Here is an 18,987-nt window from a genome sequence, read left to right on the forward strand (position 1 = left end):
CAATTTAAAATACTTTATTTATTTGCTTTTAATAAAGTGAAATATTTTAGAATAATTCCGGAGTATTAAAAATTGTTGGACCATCCAAAGCAGGTTTACCCTAAATATGTATCTTTTTATTACATCTTATTATTTATTTTTAAATTATTTGTTTTTATATCTTTTCCATCTGAAACATTAATTTCCAATTTTTACTACAAAATTGCGTAAAAGTTTAGAGCAAAACTGCGGTTACAGGAAAAGTATTTTGTTTCATCACAATTACTTGGCACAATACAATACTGCCTTTCAAAAAACTTGGCAAGTGAACGTGGCCTTGGCCCGCGAATTGTTATCGAATGAGTATAATGGACGACTTTCCAGTCTTACTTCCGATGATGGTTTAGTTTACGAAATTTCCTATTTTTTCGTTTTAGGTGTTCAGTAATTTTTTTTTTTTTGGTTGTTGAAAAATTTGACATAATTTAGTTTACTTTTTAATGAATTTGAATTCTATGTTTTCGAAATATTCTGATTCAGTGAAATTCTTTTGTCTTTAATGAAGACATTAAATGAAATCGTGTAAAATACTGAGAATTTTACAATTGCATGTCTTTTTGTAAGATCGGATATAATTAAGGAAATCATCTTATTATTAAAAACTATTAAATAACTAAACATAAGTAATTTTATTATAAGGGAGTTAGATTTTGATAATCCGGCATAGATATAAAATTCCTGGTTGATTTAATGTTGGAACTCATTCCGTATCTTGCCGGTGTACGAGACTGTGACGTCATAGCACAATTTGCTGCTTGATATTAGATTAAAAAAAAAAAGCAATCACAATTGATATTTTATAGTTGTAAGAACAACTAAACTCGCCTTATTTAGCTATTTTTCTTCCTCATTTTTTTTGTCTATTTTCTAAATAAATCTTGAGTATTTATGGTTAGCAAAAATTTATTTCAATTGAATATTATTATCAGAAATTTCTGAATTTACTAATAATTTGAAATGAAGTAAAGAAGTGCTTAAATTTTTTTTTTGAAATAATTCTAAGAAATATTTACACCATATTACTGACACAATAATGTCCAGTAAATTATTTTAAAATAGTTAAAATTTTGAATTTTACACAGCTTTTGATATTTCTGTACGTTTGAATATTAATTATTTTTTACCGCATTCAAATTTTTTTTCTTCGTTTGACATACCATTAAAGGATCTGTATTCAAAGCTATATTGAATGTATATTTTTAAAATAAATGAAGATCAGTGCAAATCTAATAGCATGCTAATAAATAGTGATGTATGTCTTGGTAGCAATAAATTATGAGATATAAAATTGTAAAAAAAGGTTTTTGTTATAAGATTTAGGAAAATTTGGTTTTCAAATGTGTTTGAAAATGCATTTAAATAATATTTATAGTAAGAACTGTCTCTCAGTTTCTCATACTTGGTTTTTGTAACTTTATTCGTTTCACTGCTTTCTGAAATGAATACTTTGAGAAGGGACCAGAGAACGTTCTTCTAACCATAAGACACTGTTTTAAGGTAAAGTTCCTTCTATTATTAGTTCTCATGATACGATTTTGGGAAAATATTTGTACAGTTTTTACTATGACGGTCCCTTTTGCTTATTTCATCATATGGACATGATAATTAAGTAAATTTAATTTGTTTTGAATGTTGAGTGAGGTTAAGGAGGAAGAAAATCTCTACCGAGTTCGTAAATGAGCCATCTGATTAAAAAAGGGTTGAAATGGTGGTATGGAGTTCAAGATAGAAAGATGATTCAAATTGGGTGAATTATTTTCTTATTAAAAGAAGCAATTTTGTATTAAGTTTGCAATTCCTATGAAGTTGAATAAAATGAAAAATGGTTTCAATCCATCATTTTATCTATCTTTTAGCCCAAGCATTGAATATATCTTTGAAAAGTTTATATCAATTGTATACTCTTCAATTTAAAAAAAAAATGCGGAGGGAAGTTTATTACTTTTGCTTTTATCTATGGACAAAAAAAAAAAAAAAAAAAACCAGCTTACCGATAGGAATTTTTTATTTTTGTTTTCGTACCATAGCTAATTTAAGGGAAGAAATTAAATGAAAATTAAGTTATTTATAATTAATCTGTTCTTTTTTTAACTGTCATTTACTTGCAGTCTTTAACGTTTGTCATCGAAATCGAAAACGCATTGTTTCTTATCACAGATAATACCTTCGATAAAAAAGGAGAAAAATCCTTTTATATTGACAATACCTATTAAAAGTTTGAAATTTAAATAACTCAATTAATGATGCAGTTACTTTTTTTTTTTTTTTTTTTTTTTTGCGAGATGCGTGATTAATTACGGAAAGTAAATTTTGAAAAAAACATTGATCACTGTCGTGGAAGAATTCCAACAGGAAACAAATCAATCCATTAAAGAAGTAAAAAACAGATCATTCAATATCATTTTCGATTCTTTTGATAAATTCCTAATTTGATTCAAGAGTAAAAAAAAAAATCAATTAAAATCTGATTGCTATCAATCAATTCCTTCTCGACTGTCCTTTAAGGAAGGAAATGACCGAGTTCAATTCCTTTGAAAGGAAAAGTGTGTTTTCTTAATCCGTTGTCATCAGGAAGGATCTGTCCTTCGGTGATTGACTTGGAACAAAAATGAAATCTCCGAGAAGACTTTCCCTCGGAAGTATTAAATGTGATAGAAAAATCACGATCGTCTGAGACAATGGAACTGCCCCGCCCATCCTTGGCGTGCCAAAGACCCATTCCACTCTCTCGATGGATTAAAGACCTTTACAGACCCACACTCACATTCTTAACAGTCTTTACTTTTTATGATTAAATTCTCTTTGAGTGAGTTTATCACTTTATGCCAACTATTGTGTTACAGGCAGTTATTGGGGATTAGCTTTGTTTATGGTTTATTGGACTAATTCATTCATACCTCCTCTCAATGTTTTACAGGTGACTGTCATACCCTGTAATTTGTCTTTTATTGTCAATTCGTGTCAGTCGTACATTAAAAGATAACATTAGATCTGAATAAATCTATAAACACGTTTGGTATTGTCTAAATATCGAGTGAATGACAAAATATGTTTGTTCAGAATATTTTAAAGTGATTGGTGTGATTTTTTTATGGCTCCTTGACGAAAGAGCTATCTTTGACCGTACAGCGCCAGACTTAACGTTTAATTCTAATATGTCTAAAAATGTTAGGCCAGAGGTATTTAAAAGATTTAAAAGCCTTATATTGCCTTTTTTTGTTTAATTTAATCGAACTTTTATTGTTTTTTTAACCCTTTCTAGGGCCGTGGGCAGTATGCATCCCACCAAATTTATCAATCTTTGTATGAAATTATGTAGGTTGGCATAAGTTCTGACAAAATTTTTTAGTAAATCAGAAACTTGGATGCTTCAGTTCTTTATCTCAGACAAAATGATGTGTCTTGATTTGTTACTTAATTATTAATTAACCAAATTAATTAATTAATCAAATTAAATTTATCTAATAAGCTAAATGAATCCCTTTTCTTATTCTAATTTCAAGCCTAAAAATATTTAAACATAATATGACTAGAAAAAAATGGCCCTTTAAAGGGTTAATTGGAAAAAACATGCCAAGTGAATATTTTGTATGGATGTAATATAAGCAAGCGTGCACTTCCTTAGAAATATCGATAATATTAATCTTATTACTTTGTGCTATTCAAATAAGATCCGTTATTATTGACATATTACTATATTATATTTCTAATATAGAAGTGTTACACGCTACATTCTGTAGCCTGGTTGGTAAGGCGCTTTGAGTTGCGAGTTCGAACCCGGCTGGCCGAAGACTCTCCGTGTGTGTGGTGGTTGGTGCACGTATAAATCTGTCGTGGTCACAAAGACCTCCATATCGAGAGTAATACCACTGGGGGTACTGCTTCAGAGGTGATCGCTCTCTGATTCAGGTCTAAATTACGATCTGTGAATGAAATGCATGAATGAAATTCGCCCCGTAAAAAGGGTTGTGATGCTTGAGTAGCTAAGACATACTCTTGGCTCTAGATGGCGCTACTGAAGAACAAGAGACGTTCTCTCGGCCTAAAATCGCTGACTAAATCAGCGGGCTTCTCTATGATACGTGTCTTTAGAAACAATAACAACCAAATTAAAATCAATTTATTTTTATTCAAACTCTAATATCTTTTGAAACAACAAACTCAAAAATTCAATAACATATCAGTATTGCCAATCTGAATTAACAACTATTTACAAAATAATATTTATAATTTATGTCGCAGCAAGTTGTACACTATATTCGAATACTCACCTGTCAGACATTTGATATATTTTTTAAAAATAATATTTGTTTTCCAGATCGTGACACATGTGGGCGAATGTGAATTCATTTATCGATTATCTCCTCAAATACACATTGTATACTACAAATAAGAATACTATACATACACAAATAAGAGTCGAGAGGCTATTTATGTATCTGAAATGCAAAAGACTCTTATCTCGTTGACGGCTGGAACTCACGATGAGCCAGAAGTTGCCTGACCTTTTGGCTTACTACAATGTGCCTCGAGGCTGGTTCAATGTCCCTCAACTCTGGAGAACAGCATCGCGTGAACAAGGCACCATTTAATTAGCACCTCTTCCCAATTGGATTGTAGCGAGGAAACAACGTGAAGACAATTATTAAAATGAGACCGCCGTTTCTTCTCCGATGTCCTCACTCCTTTCGGTCTTTTAAGCTATTATTACCCTCAATCCTGTTGGACACGCGAGAATCATTTTGTTCTGTCTCACGGTTGACTGTGAAAGGATTTGGGAAAGAAGGAGACCGGTCAGTTTATTATATTTTTTTTTGTAGGCATTTTGACTGCATGTTTATTTTTTGACCAGGGAAATCTGGTACTGAAGTCAGGGAAGTGAAAGGATAAATTTTGATGGAGGAAGATAAAAGAGTTTATAAACTGCACCAACTGTTTTCTTTGAATTCATTATAAAGTTAAAAGAGGTGTTTATTCCCACAATGGGCGTTCGGACTGGACAATGCCTAGTCACACAATGGACTGCCGGTCGATCTGTAAACACGATAAATCTAGAAGATCTGGCTGAATAAATTTTTTTATGCGGTCGTTTATACCAAAATTTTTGTTATTCCATTAGTATGTGGACACAATAATTCAATAACGCAGTAAATAAAATAAAATAAAATTTGCATGCGATTTTGACATTATAACTATAAATCTTTACTATTTTGCATCTAATCTATCTGAAAAAGACGACCAAAATGCATGTTCAGTTCTCACTAATTCATGATAGAACTAAATTAAAACACACCATGTTTTCAAAATATGTGAAAAAGTCGAAAGCGGAATATTCCCGCTTCTTAATTCTCAAATATATGCAACTGAATGTTTCATAATTAATTTTTTTTTTTTGCTTTATATTTAGAATTTGCATAAAACATTCAATTTTTCTTTATATCTATGTTTTATATTTTGAAATACAAAGGCAAAAAGTTTTTTTCTGCTTGATTTCGTTTCATGCGTCATCGCATATTTCTGTTCTTTTGTTATCCCATTAAAAATGATGATTAACTAGCTGGAGTAGTCTCTCCAAAACTTTCTCGCATATTCTTTAATAAACTTGTCATGCCAGAGAACGCCTTACATGGCATTAATGTAGATTAGTTACGAAATATTAACTTTTGGCGTAGATTTAGTACTTTTACAGAATTTATAGTACAATCTTTGGCGAGTTATTGGCTAATCCTTGGCATACAGTTAATAGTATGCAAAAATTTAATGTTTTATACATGTTTCTTCCAACTGGTTGAAACAAAAATTTGCCAGAAAACTGCACTTGTAGTAACAAAATCTCATACCTAATTTGGTATATTTAAGTCACTGCGTTTGAATTATCGTGTTTACTTGATTCTGAAAGTACAGACCTACAGACGGTCAACAGCTTGTTGGATTTAGCTCAAAATATGACAAGTGTCTAAACTTTAGATGTTAAATCTGTGCATCAAATTTTATCTATCTAGCTCTTTATATTTTGTAGTGATCGTGTTAACTTATATTCGAATATCTAGGTAGACGGAGTTTTTCTGAACAGATTTTACTCAAAATTTGACAGAAATCTAAAAATTGGTGCAAAAATCGTATACCAAATTTCAACTGTGTAGCTCTAATTGTTTTAGTTATCTTTGTCACAGACAGATGGACATTTTCTAATTTTCTATTTTTTTTTTTTTTTTTTTTTTTTTTAACTTAGTGACGTTTAAAACGTGGAGATACGTCAATATCACGAGTTGGAATTTTTTTATACTTTTTGTTATTTACTTTCTTTCTCTATACTACGTATACATGAAAGTAAAAATGACTAAAACTGACCGAGGAAAAAAATGGGTTTATACTAGTGCAAAATCAGTTCTTAAATCTAGTTTTCTATTTCCTTATTTTAAAAATATTTAGAACAACATATATTTATGTGATAATAAGTGATTCTTGTATTGCAAAATTCCCTACACTTACCCTCTTAAAAACGGCCCAGTTTTCTCTTTGATATGTTGTCATGCCGACTGATTATGGCTATTTAGTTTCTTCTTTTGTTTAGTGAGCTTTAAAAAGCGAATTCTTACAATAGCGGTTTCTTACGCTTTTGAATAACAGAAATTATTGTGATTGATTTATGATATGTTTATCTGTTCATTAAAACAAATGGTATCATTTTTTGTGTCTCTATTACAGAACAATAGTATTTAATGACTGTAAATTTATGTTATATTCTAGTCATAAATTGAATGCTTTTTGGTCATTGATTTGCTTCTTTCTATCCGTCTGTAAAATTAATTTGAATTTATATTGTAAAAGAAACCTCTGCTAGATTTGCAGATAAACATTTAATAATTTTTTGAATTTATTACGAAGAATAATTAAAAATTCCCAATAAAATTATTTAAACAAACACTGGAAAATATTGCTTAATATTTTTATTACGAATACAGAATATAGCAATTTGGAATTTTATAATGGAAATTCTAATCTAATTTTGGAAAGTCTATAATTAATACACACTATAAGAGTGTAATAATTAAATAATTCATAAATTAAATTCTTGTACATTATTAGTTTTCTGAGTTTTAGTTTATTATATCAACGGATTTATTATTTTCTCAGAAAAAAAGTATTTATTATTTTAATAGAAAGATTTGATTTGGTTCTATTAGGGTCAGATCTAAGGTCTGATTATTTTTCAATTAGTCGCTTAGATCTGTGTGAATAGAAATTTATTACAATGAAGATTCAGAAATTTTCGCAATCGTTATCTAAGGGTTCCGCAGTTGATATAAAAATTAAAAAGGCTGCACAAATGGGCTGCGATGGCCTGATGGTAGGGTCTCGACTTCGAAACCTGAGGTGTTTAGGTTCGAGATCAGATTCCATCGAACTACAGCCGTGTAAGCGAGTCTAGTGCACGCTAAATCCGTCTGGCCAAACGTCCTCCAGCTTGTGTGGTGTGGAAGTGTGGAGAGGGGAGCACCAACTCAGATGTTGTCCTTGTCATCTTACCGCGGTTCAAAATTACCAGGTCCGTCCCTAAGTAGCCTTAGTACTGCTTTAAAATGGGTCGATAATATAATTAAACAAAATCCTGCACACTATTCTGCTTTACAAAATCTTTTTTTTTTTTTTTTTTTTTTTGGGATTAGAAAATAACATGCTTGCAGGAATATTAAAAATGTCGATCTTAAATCCTAAAAATAATGTACAAGGAATAAACGAAAAATAAGAAATTAAGTATTATTCTTGTTGAGGAACTTAGTGATCGAAATAAATAGGGACTTGGAAGAGCATTATTGAATTCCAGATGTTGATATCGATAAATATATCTATCTGTCTTGATAGGTTCTATTTTCATCTACTCGAGCATTTGAGTCAAAACATTCCTTTTGTCTAAAATCATATTCTATATCGAAACGAAAATGATTACTCTATTCAATAACATTCTAGCCGTAAATATACCAGATACGTCTACAAAAATCACACTGTTTCGTGATTATGTTGTCAAACTCAAAAATATCTGTCAATTTAAGGTTATTTCACTCATTTGCATTCACTCAGTGAAGCCGGAAGTGGCCGAAAAAGTGCACGAGCAGATTCCATTACTTTCTTCATAACAGCGGTGTCTTGCTCCTTTTCCGTGTGTGTCATTTATCTCCCCATACCATCTTGATGGCGTGGGTTGGCGATTTTTTTTATTTTCCTAAGTAATCGTCTCTCGGTATGTGAAACCGGAATTTCTCTCTGGTATCTTAACGGAAGATCGATCTAATTGTGAACCGGGGAATCTTGTTGTGGGACTTGTCGCTATTTGCATACATCGAGGAACCGAGAACGTTAAACCCGGTCGTTGCGATGGACACATACGGTGACTGGAGGAACGCGTTCATTGATATGCAAGATCCGTTCATTCTTTCGCTGCAGAAAAGCCTTAGAAAATAAGAATGGGAAGGGAGAGTGGAAAAATTCAGCGTTAAAAATAGATATTATAAAAAGATTTTGATTATTCAAATTATCAGAATTAATTTTCTGTAAATTACTTTCCTTAAATGTATGGGCAAGAAGCTGGAAAAATGTTTATTTTTATACATTTCATTGGATCGCGATTTGACTCTCTTTCTCCTTATTATTAAAATTGTTATCATAACAGCGAATTTTATATTAAACATTTTTTTTTGTGAAATTAATCAAATATACTTCCCTCAGTTCAAAGCGATGTCTGATAAAAAAGGTTATATTTCATGTGTGCAAATCAATTAAAAGGTATACATTTTCTTTGGTTGAATTTTATTAATTGCATTTTTCAAAGAACTGTGCCGTTTTAAAGATGTGCAAAAGCTATTCTGAAGTGTCTCTGGATTTTAAATAGTGGTAAAGCAACAACAGCAACAAACAGCAGACACCTATATCGGCATGACAATTTCAGTACTTTTAGTTACACTGCAGTTGGATATTTAACTTTTAGTGCTTGCTTTGAAGAGTACCATATTTATATATTCTTCATATTTTTGATGAAATCTAATCTGAAACCTGTATTTTTTTTCCGATTCTGAAGAAAAGATTCTGCCTCTAGATCACTATACGAAAATCATGGTACAATTCTCTGACAACGAATTACTATATTAGGTATAATTTCAGTGTCTTAAAAAAAATACTCTTTTATTTGTTACACTAGATAAATTTTATTTTAAAATTCGCCTCACGGAAAAAATGCTTGAAAAATTTTATGAAATTAAACATGAAATATTGAATTTTTTTTTAATTGTTAATAGGAAATTTCATTAATATTCAAGGAAAAGAATGAGATGTTCTGAAAATGGCTTTTCAATGAAGCAGGTTAATTGGCGAACATGTTCTTACATTCTTCTAATCATGTAAGAACATGTTTTCTTACATCCTTCTAATCATGTAAGAACATGTGTTCTTACATCCTTCTAATCCTATAAGTACATGTGTTCTTAAATACTTCTAATTATGTAAGAACATGTCCCTTTATGTTTCTATCATGAAATAAATTAAGTTTAAAACTGTACAAATATGGAGATATGTACTGAATTTTGATGATATTGTACAGTATATATAAGTTATCATTGAAAAAATAAAGAAATGATGGAAAAAAATAACATATTACATTTTTTAGCTTAAAGTTCTAATATTCTGGTTGAAATTACATTTAGAAATATTCTTTTAAAAAAATTTATTTTACACTAGCTGGTACCTGGCACCTTAGCTTGCTGCTGCAGAAGAAATAATTTTGGAAATATCGTTTGAAGTTTGAAATAACTTTCTTGTTTAATTTGGAATGATAGAAAGTATGATATTTATTTTCTTGTCGACACTGATTGCTTTCATTGGAATTGGATGATACATAAAGAAGAAGTATAAATAATATTTATACTATTTTCTTTTTTTTTACTTTATTATTCAAGTGCTTTAGGGTAGACAATATTTTCATCATAATCGGTTGAACGGTACGGCAGCAAATAAGGTACAAATAAACATAAATTCATTTTTATATATTAGATAACATAAGTATTCACTGAAATAGTGTCGAATCAGTTTCTTATCAATGCTCATTAATCAATATTATCTTTATAACCACCAAACCAAACTTATCTGCATATAAAACTCTCTAGTGGTTTACACCCCTAATGTTCTAATTTTAAAAATAGCATGTGTGAAAGAAAATCTGAATTATTCTTCTGCTCTTAATTTGAGTGACCCACTCGGGGATTAAGGCTATGAATTTAAAATGAGACTGATCAATTTGCTCATTTTCTTGGCTGAGTTTTCTGAAGTCATTGATCGATGATCTATTCTAATTTCCCAGGAAAAGGTTGTTACACCCGCATAATACATGCTGCCCAAAGCGCGGGAAAAAAGAAGTGGTTGAAAAAAACCACTCCCAGCCTTCTAGGGGCAGGTGATTTTCGAACTCATGAGAACAACTGGCCATGTGGGTCATAAAACAAACAGGCATGAAGAAGCTCTGTGTGTGTGTGTGTGTGTGTTTTTTTTAAACAAGGTTTTTATTCAAAGTTGAAATGAAGTTGATGAATTTGTTTTTGTTAGTACTACAAGTTGTTGACAGACGAGGAAGATTTCATTCTGTAATCATGCTTGCTGCTGTTTTAATTATCATGTAATTTAAAACCGATTTAGTAACAGAATTGAGGTGAAAACTAGTTTTTGGTGATGGTTAACATTTGTCAATTTATATCTGTTTTTGACAACTACAGTTTGCATCGTTTCATTGTGAGGTTTGATTTATGGAGGTAATTATTGAGAAAAAAAATGTTATTTTCAGATCCATCTCGTTTTAGACCGAGCTGTTTTATTCTAATTTTATAGGAAGGGTTTTTTTTTTATTCCGTTGGAAGAAGAAATAAAAAAAGTAGGGTATATTTTGAATAACCAACACGTATTTATGATAATGGAAGATTTTTAGAAATTTTGAGTCTAATTCTGCCTGATGAATCTAAATTTTGAAGCTCATGGAGAGTTTTCCAAGAGGGAGAGCATGTAATAATATTTATTTAGATATTCGAAGGCATATACAAAGTGATTCAAAACTTATCTTTCAAATTTCGTGGGAAGGTAGGGAATATCTCAGAAAATCTTCACATAGGAAAGTATGCCCCCAAACTTCACCTGCATTGGAAAAATGGACAAGGGAAGTGAACACAAGGAAACAGTACAGTTAAATGGTAACGAATGTGGCTTTTATTCCAACAAGGTAAAGTACATTCGTTACCAATACGTGCTGCACAATAGATGCTCAGAATTGCGACCATTTACACGATCACGGGATTCACAGCGCCGTTGCATTGACCACAGAACATTTTGAAAAACGGCTGGCATATCACGGAAATACCTGCGTACATATGAGCCGAGGTATGTGGTATCAACATGGCGGAACTCCAAACCATAGCACAATTGTTGCGCGTGATTTCTTGAACCGGACATTTGGAGCTCAATGGATAAGCAGAGGTAGACCGATTGCTTGGCCATCCAGGTCACCTGATTTATCCTCCGTGGATATCTTTGAGCACCTACTGTAAACTTGTACTTTACCTTGTTGAAATAAAAGCCACATTCGCTATTTCTTAACTGTACTGATTCCCTTGTGTTCACTTCACGTGTTTATTTTGTCCATACAGATGACGTTTGCGGACATATTTTCCAATGTGAAATCGGTTTCCTGACGCATTCCCTACCTCTCAACGAAATTTGAACGATAAGTTTTGAATCACTCTGTATAGTGACTTTTATTATATGACGTTATGGTATCATATCAGTGCAAATCATTAATTTTTTAACTTTTTAAATCATTATCAATTCTCAAAATAAATTAGTGGAAATATCGTCCAATCTTATCACAAGCCACTCGTGATTTTGATTTTTAAAATACTCATTTAAAAAGGAACAATAATTAACTAGATGGAATTTTTAAAAAATAAAAATAAAATTCAATTATATCTAAATAAATATTGAGAGTCATAAAATCACAAGGTCCAGTGATTTGTTACCGTTACCGTTAAAACAACGCTGTTTAACGTTATAATAAAAGAATAGAAGCAATAAGCATTAATATCATCGCAATTTCGTGCTATTAGTTTTTTTAATTTGTCGTAAAAATCTCTATGTTGCTTAATAAGAATATCCATTGTTTACGAAATTTAGCCTGATTTTAAATAAGTTATTGTATTATATATACTGCAGTGACTCACTGGTCATTCATGCGTCGATGGCCGATGCATTTACAAAGAACAGTGTCCTTGTCCACTATTTTCAGTACGGAGGTTTGGCATGCAAAACGTGCCCGGGATTTTTATTTATAAGCAGGTGGCGTGCATTTGACGTAGTTACTTAGTAAACATTACAGTTATTTATTTATAAGTTCTGAAAACGTCAAACCTTTTTATTTGCGTAATGTTTGTCTTTTGATGTCACATTTTACTTCTAAATGAACTCCAATAGGAGCTCTCTCTTTATATGCATGCTTAAAATTGTGTATTCATAATTTTATTTCTATCCTTCATGAATGTTTTAGTGCGAAAACATGGTACAGCTCTGCGAAAATTTCAAAGTTATTTGGTTCTTTTATGTTTCTGACGTTATGATTCCTGATTTCCTGGCAGACAGTGCAAAGAAAGTCTTTTTAAAGCTGTGATCTCGCCCCCAAGTGGGGCCAGGGAAAAAAGTTTTGATATCTCGAAAAGATTTTGGCATAACTTCTTATTTCAAATACTTCTACTTATGTTATAAAAAATAAGGGTTACATATATTAATTAATAGGTGCTTTTAATTGGTTTTGCACACAGTTACCACCAATAAATCTTCTGGTTTCAAACTCCGAGAACATTTTTTGAAAATAATGTGGGCGCGGACATTTTTTTCGTTCGAAAAGGGAGGGGATCACATATAAAGAAAGTTGAAATTTTTGTGAAAAACAATTAATAAGATTGAAAGTCCTTGCTGAGCTAACTTTCAGTGTTTTCCATTTTTTTAAAGTCCAAAATGGGGGAAAAAATGGTTTTGATTTAAAAAATACTTTTAAAAAAATCTGCTAAAATGCAGGTTTCCCTTTTTAACTTTTTCTATTTATTGAAATTGTAATCGTCAAAAAATTCGAACGTGAGATTTGAACGTGAGAACGTGAGAACAAATCTCCTCGCTTCAGACCTCTCTAGTCCGAAAAACACATTTTTGATATTATGTCTGTTTGTCTGTGACAAAGAAAGTCTGTCAAGATTTCTATGAACCAAACGGCTGGAATTTGGTATATGGAATTACTACAAAATTTGTAAATTTCTGTCGAATTTTGAACGAAATCTTGTCAAAAAAAAATTGTCTGTTTGAGTACAAATGAACTCAATAATTACAACACGAAAAGAGCTAAATAGATAAAATTTAGAACAAAAAATTAGCATTATAAACATTTATCAAATTTTGTGTTAAATCCGTCAAACAGTTGATTGCTCGTTGGTCGATTCTTTTGGCACATAAAGGCAATATAAACGCAATAAGCTTAAATCATTAAAATGCAGTAGTGTTTTTTTTTCTTTTCTTTTTTTTCACTATTGAATTTGTAGATTTCTATCAAATTTTGAGCAAAGTCCGTTCAGAAGAAATCTGTCTGTCAGGCTATTCGAATGTAATTTAACACGACAACTACAAAACGAAGAGAGCTAGATGGATAAAATTCGTTATACAGATTTAATGTCTATAATGTAGACACTTGTCAAAGTTTGAACCAAATGTGAATAAAATTGGTCTTTCGACGGGTACTAAAATTTTGCAGACTTTCCTTATAAACATTACTCTTGTTTCCTGATATATTTTGATAGAACTGAAGGCACCCCAACTTAAAATCTTATGATTTTTCTTCTTGATTTTCAGGTTCAGCGATGTCCAGCAGGAATTGGAAGAATTCCAGGAGGGTAGTCGGGATTTAGAAACCGAACTGGAAGCTCAGTTATCGCAGGCAGAGGCTAAGAACAAGGAGCTCACTTCTACAAACAACCAGCTAAAAGCCGAATGCGAAAGACTGCAGGTATAATACTATATTCATAATATTATAATTTCTAAAGATGGATTGGAATATATTCCAAGGAAGTCAGATAAATATCATGTAGATCCAATTATAATTCATTAGGTTTATTTAATTTATTTCTTGTTAAACCATGGCGTTTTGTCTTTGTAATAGTATGTGATTTATTCGATTTCGAATTTCTATTGTTTGAAGAACTTCTGTTCAAAAAATAAAGGCTATACATGTTAAGGATTGAATTGTACTGTGTGGAACGCTGTATATACCTCCTTCTTGCATTCTTTTTTTTTATCAGATTAAGAGTTCTCCAGAACAAGTAGCAATTTTTCTATTCGAGAAAAATTGTTATATAATGTAAAAGAACGTGACAGTGGTCCTATCTATAAAACAGAACATTACCATTTGTTATTTTATGACGATTTTTTTTGGACTGGAGTTGTTCATTTGCTATAAAGGCTCTTTGCAAAAACAGTGTGCATCGTGCAGGATACAGCATGCGTTAGAGGTCGTTTTTTCTTAAGATATAAGGATTTAGCTAATTTTTGGACGAAAATATGGTGAATATAGACATACACTGTTTCTGACCAAGAATGTTGACGTGTTTGTTGCTGATTTCTTCGAAAATTAATGCTGTTACACCAATCATTATGAAACTTTTTAATTAAAAATATAATAATCGTATTTCTTATCTCTAGTAAAAGGCGGAACATTAACACGGTATTGAAAAGAAATCAGAGCTTATTGTGGTTCTGATAGTGATTTCCAATTAAATATTCACTTTCACAATCAAATAATTTCACCCATTTTAAATAAGAACTATTGGGTTTATAAATGAATGTGGCAAATAGTAAAACCAGTTTGGTAAATACATGGCATACCAAAATCATATTAATTTCAATTTAATATTCACTAAATTAACTGCTCTCATAAATGCATTCAACGTCATTTTGTTGCTTGTAATTCTTGATAAAATTCAAGGTCAGTCGATACAATCACGTGAGTTCATCATACCTCCGGTAATTACACAGACATCCTCATTAAATCGTTCAGACAGTCGCAATCAGATGCATCGAACAAGAAAACATCGTTTCTGCCAGACAGCGTGCGATTTCCCTTTAAAGAAGTAATCCATTCGCTGTGTTTGAAATAGGGCTCTCGTTATCATCAGCATTCTGCTTTGTCCTCATTGAAGAGCTAACTTTCCGAGAATTCCCATGCTGGAGTTGAATACTGATCAGAGCTCAGAGGGTTTACATCTCACACTTTCTTGAATAAGATTACCATCTTGAACAAATTTTAAAATGGCAATCTTTGATGTCTCTGTCTTTCTTTTATTTAGTCTTTCATTAGATTAGGTTTGTCCTCTGAAGTGGAACGAATTAGTGAGATATATTTGCCCTCAAGAAACATTATTTTTGTTAGTTCAATAATTTAGATTTGTAGAATCTAATAACTTATTTGCTCTTACAAACGGATTTTATGATTTTATGTCGGATAAGTCGTGACTCGTGTATGATTTATATAGAAAATAACTTTTTTCAATTTGTGCTTTCTCGTCTACGAAGTATAGAGAAGGTACAGTAATCACCAAAAAACTCGAACGCGAGATTTTGACAAATTTTCATATTTTAGACCTCCCCCAGTTCGATAAATATATTTCTGGAAAATGTCTGTCTCTCTGTCTGTGACAAAGATAACTCCAAAAGCTTTGAATTAGAAGGATGAAATTTCGTAAAAACCAAATGCGTAGGTTTCTATCAAATTTTGAGCAAAATCCGTTTAAAGGGATTCTGTTTGTCCGGCTGTTAGAATATAAGGTAGCACGATAACTATAAAACGAAGAGAGCTAGATAGATAAAATATGGTACATGGATTTAATATTTTTAGCATAGACGCCTACCCAATTTTGAGCTAAATCCAACGAGGGGTTGACTGTCTGTCCATCTGTACTTTCAGAAACATGTAAGAACGATAACTCAAAAACGCAGCGAATTAAATATATCAATGGAATATGGTGTGGAATTTTGAGAATAAAAATGTAGTTCTGTGTCAATATTTTTGTTTTGTTTCAATTGGTTGAGAAGAACACGTCTGAAACCAACATTTGATTTTTGGACACCTTTGACTGCATATCAGGGATTAATCGCCAAATAACTTGCCAAGAATCACACGATAGGTTCTGTAAAAATGCTAAATTCACACCAAAAGTTAATATTTCGTACTATAGAAAGCCAATGCCATGCATGGTGTTCACTGGAATAGCATCTGTATTTGAGAGTAAGCGAGAAAATTTTGTGGAGACCATTTGCCTCTGGTTTTTAAATATTTATGTTGAGTTTTGTACTTAATAAAATATTTCACAGGAGAAATAATTTATTTATACTTATAGAGCAAATTGTTTCGATTTTATTCGATACAAGCATTGGATCTCTGGATAATGTTTTATATCAAATTAGACAGTTGGTAATCGTCTGTAATCTGAATTTTTTTCTTGAATTATTAAATACTGTCGGATTTATTTTGGCAAATGCTATCTTTTAAGTTGCCCTTAAAACAAAATTAAGGGAATTCATCATTTGTCAGTTTATATCCTTGTTGAGAACGATAAGCAAACGATTTTATTGTAGAATTCAAATATTTTGATACTTTCTGCTGAGTCGATCCATCCACAATGAATTACCTACTCCTAAATGTTCAAAACCAAAAAATAAAATAAAATAAATTATAAATTGTAAATTAATTAAGTAAGGAATAAAAGAATTGCTATTGGTTCTGTCTAAATGGAATCATGGCTTATTACCTCAGCTATTTCATTGTTGCATAATTAGATTGTTGTACTTTTCGTAATTGCACGAAATATTTTTAAAAAATGGGTGAGATTTTTAAGTCATGGTAGAAAGCATCAAATAAGCCATTTTTTCACACGATTCATTGAACAACAAATGCGATTATACCATTCAAAATGGAACACTGATCTTTAAGTATTGATTATGTTAGAATTCCTCAAATTAGCGAATGCGAACTGAATAAAAACTGTACTAAGTAAATTTAGGGAAAAGTTTGATAGTGAAAAAAATAATACTGTATCAAATTATACAATGTGAAATGGCAATGAATCAAGTATATAGGTTGGTTGTTTTAATTTTCATTTCCTTTCATACACCTTATCAAAAAAAAAGTTGGTATTATATATCATTCGCAATTGCATAAATGCTACAGTTTCCAAAATAGAAGTGAACTGTTTTAATGAAGGGAAGAATGAAACGTTTTTAAAGAAATTCTCTCTTTTATCAAGTACTGATTGAGGCTAATCAACTCAATAAGTAGAATAAAGAGCTCTTCGGAACAAATATTAAAAAACAAAACAAAACAAACAGAAAAGATTTTTGTGTTCATTTGAACAAAAATATCAAATTTACTTCCTAATTATGTAGTGATAATCAACTTTCTATTCTCTAATTAATGGGTTTAATTTAGTTATATTAACGTCCCGTTTTAAAGCAATACTCGGTCTATTTTGGGACTAGTCTCGTAATTTTTTCGTCGTTGCAGTCGGATGAGGACGACACCTTAGCTGGCATCCCCTCTCGAAATCACATCAGTGGGAGGACGTTTGTCCCCGACGAATTCAGCGGGTACGATACGCGCTCACACGACGGTTCTTCGATGGAATCGGGTCTCAAACTTGACCCCTCCATTTCCGAAGCCGAGATCTTACCACCAGATCAACGCGGCCACTTGTTTAGTGAAAAGAGATGAAGTTTGAACATTCTCGAGTGGTTAGTAAAGAACTTTGTAATAAATATCTTTTGTATGTCTTACGTGTTTAAAAATAAAAGTGAATAATCCCTTTGCATTCCACATTTAAAAATGTGCTCTTATACTCTTTTAGATATACCCCCACAAGCACACCACCAACTTCCCACATTGCGATACACATCTATGTTCGAAAAGGGATTAAAAACATTTTACCAAACGATTTACAGCACGCATTCTATAATACCTTCCGCACTTTTTCCGTTCCTTTTTCTATTGTTCAGAGTGAGAGTGGATCAAACAGGTGGGCTTTATTTAGGCGGCACGCTAATATTTGAATCTCGCCGTAGACAAAACACGAGCGAATCCCTCCCCCTTACAATGGAATTCTCTCTTTTGTTGCCACCTCGTCTTTGTCTGGAACCATTGTTGCAAGTCCAGAATGCCCCCAGGGACGAGGATTCCTTTATTCGTTCCGCTCTTATGAATTTCTCGGTCATGGATTAGTGTTCTTCATATTTTTTTCTCGATTGTATGTATACACGCATTTATTTACTTTTTAATAGAGCTTATATTTTTGTTATTATATCTTCTTTAGTGTTCACTTACATTTTTATTTGCACTTACACTCGCATGCATACGCGTTTTCGCTTTTAGTTTTTTTAAAAATGCCAGACAATGCATGCATTTTCTTTTTGTCTTGCGGAATTTCATTGTGTGTGTGTTTTTTGTAATGTGGTAAAAAATAGGTTCCCAATTTTATTTCGTGCTTAACTTTAGGTGTGGGAGAACTATTTACAGCATTTTCCTTTCGTTTGCTGACCCACAAGCCCAATTTCACAGTTTCTAATTAAAAAAGAAGGATCTGGCCGCGGTGTCTTCTTCGGGTAGATGAATGGGACAATTAAAAAGTTTCATATTTCAGACTGGCTTTCTTTTCTTTTACAACAAAAAAGGAAAGTTTCCTGCACTTTCTTTTCGACAGTAGAAAAAGTGAAGGCTATCTGATATCCGCTATTTGTTCAAAGATTTTTAATGTCGACCTACTCTTCTTTTCTCATTACAGTTTTTACCACTAGGTCAACGTTTTATCAATTTGATTTCTATATGTGGACCTT

General features: G+C 31.7%; 1 protein-coding gene across 2 annotated transcripts in view; it reads left to right on the plus strand.

Moving 5' to 3' along the window:
* LOC129968526 (nuclear distribution protein nudE homolog 1-like) overlaps positions 1-18,987 on the plus strand; it is a 112,210-nt gene that overhangs the window by 40,137 nt on the left and 53,086 nt on the right. For both annotated transcript variants that reach the window (XR_008784421.1, XM_056082511.1), the window contains exon 2: positions 13,963-14,116. Coding sequence is in view for 1 of the 2 variants with exons in the window: in XM_056082511.1 (XP_055938486.1) it covers positions 13,963-14,116 (154 nt within the window). In the remaining variant the exon portion in view is untranslated. The remainder of the gene's footprint in view (positions 1-13,962; positions 14,117-18,987) is intronic.

The sequence above is a fragment of the Argiope bruennichi genome, chromosome 5 (genome assembly GCF_947563725.1).
Source record: "Argiope bruennichi chromosome 5, qqArgBrue1.1, whole genome shotgun sequence".
Classification (NCBI taxonomy): Eukaryota; Metazoa; Arthropoda; class Arachnida; order Araneae; family Araneidae; genus Argiope; species Argiope bruennichi.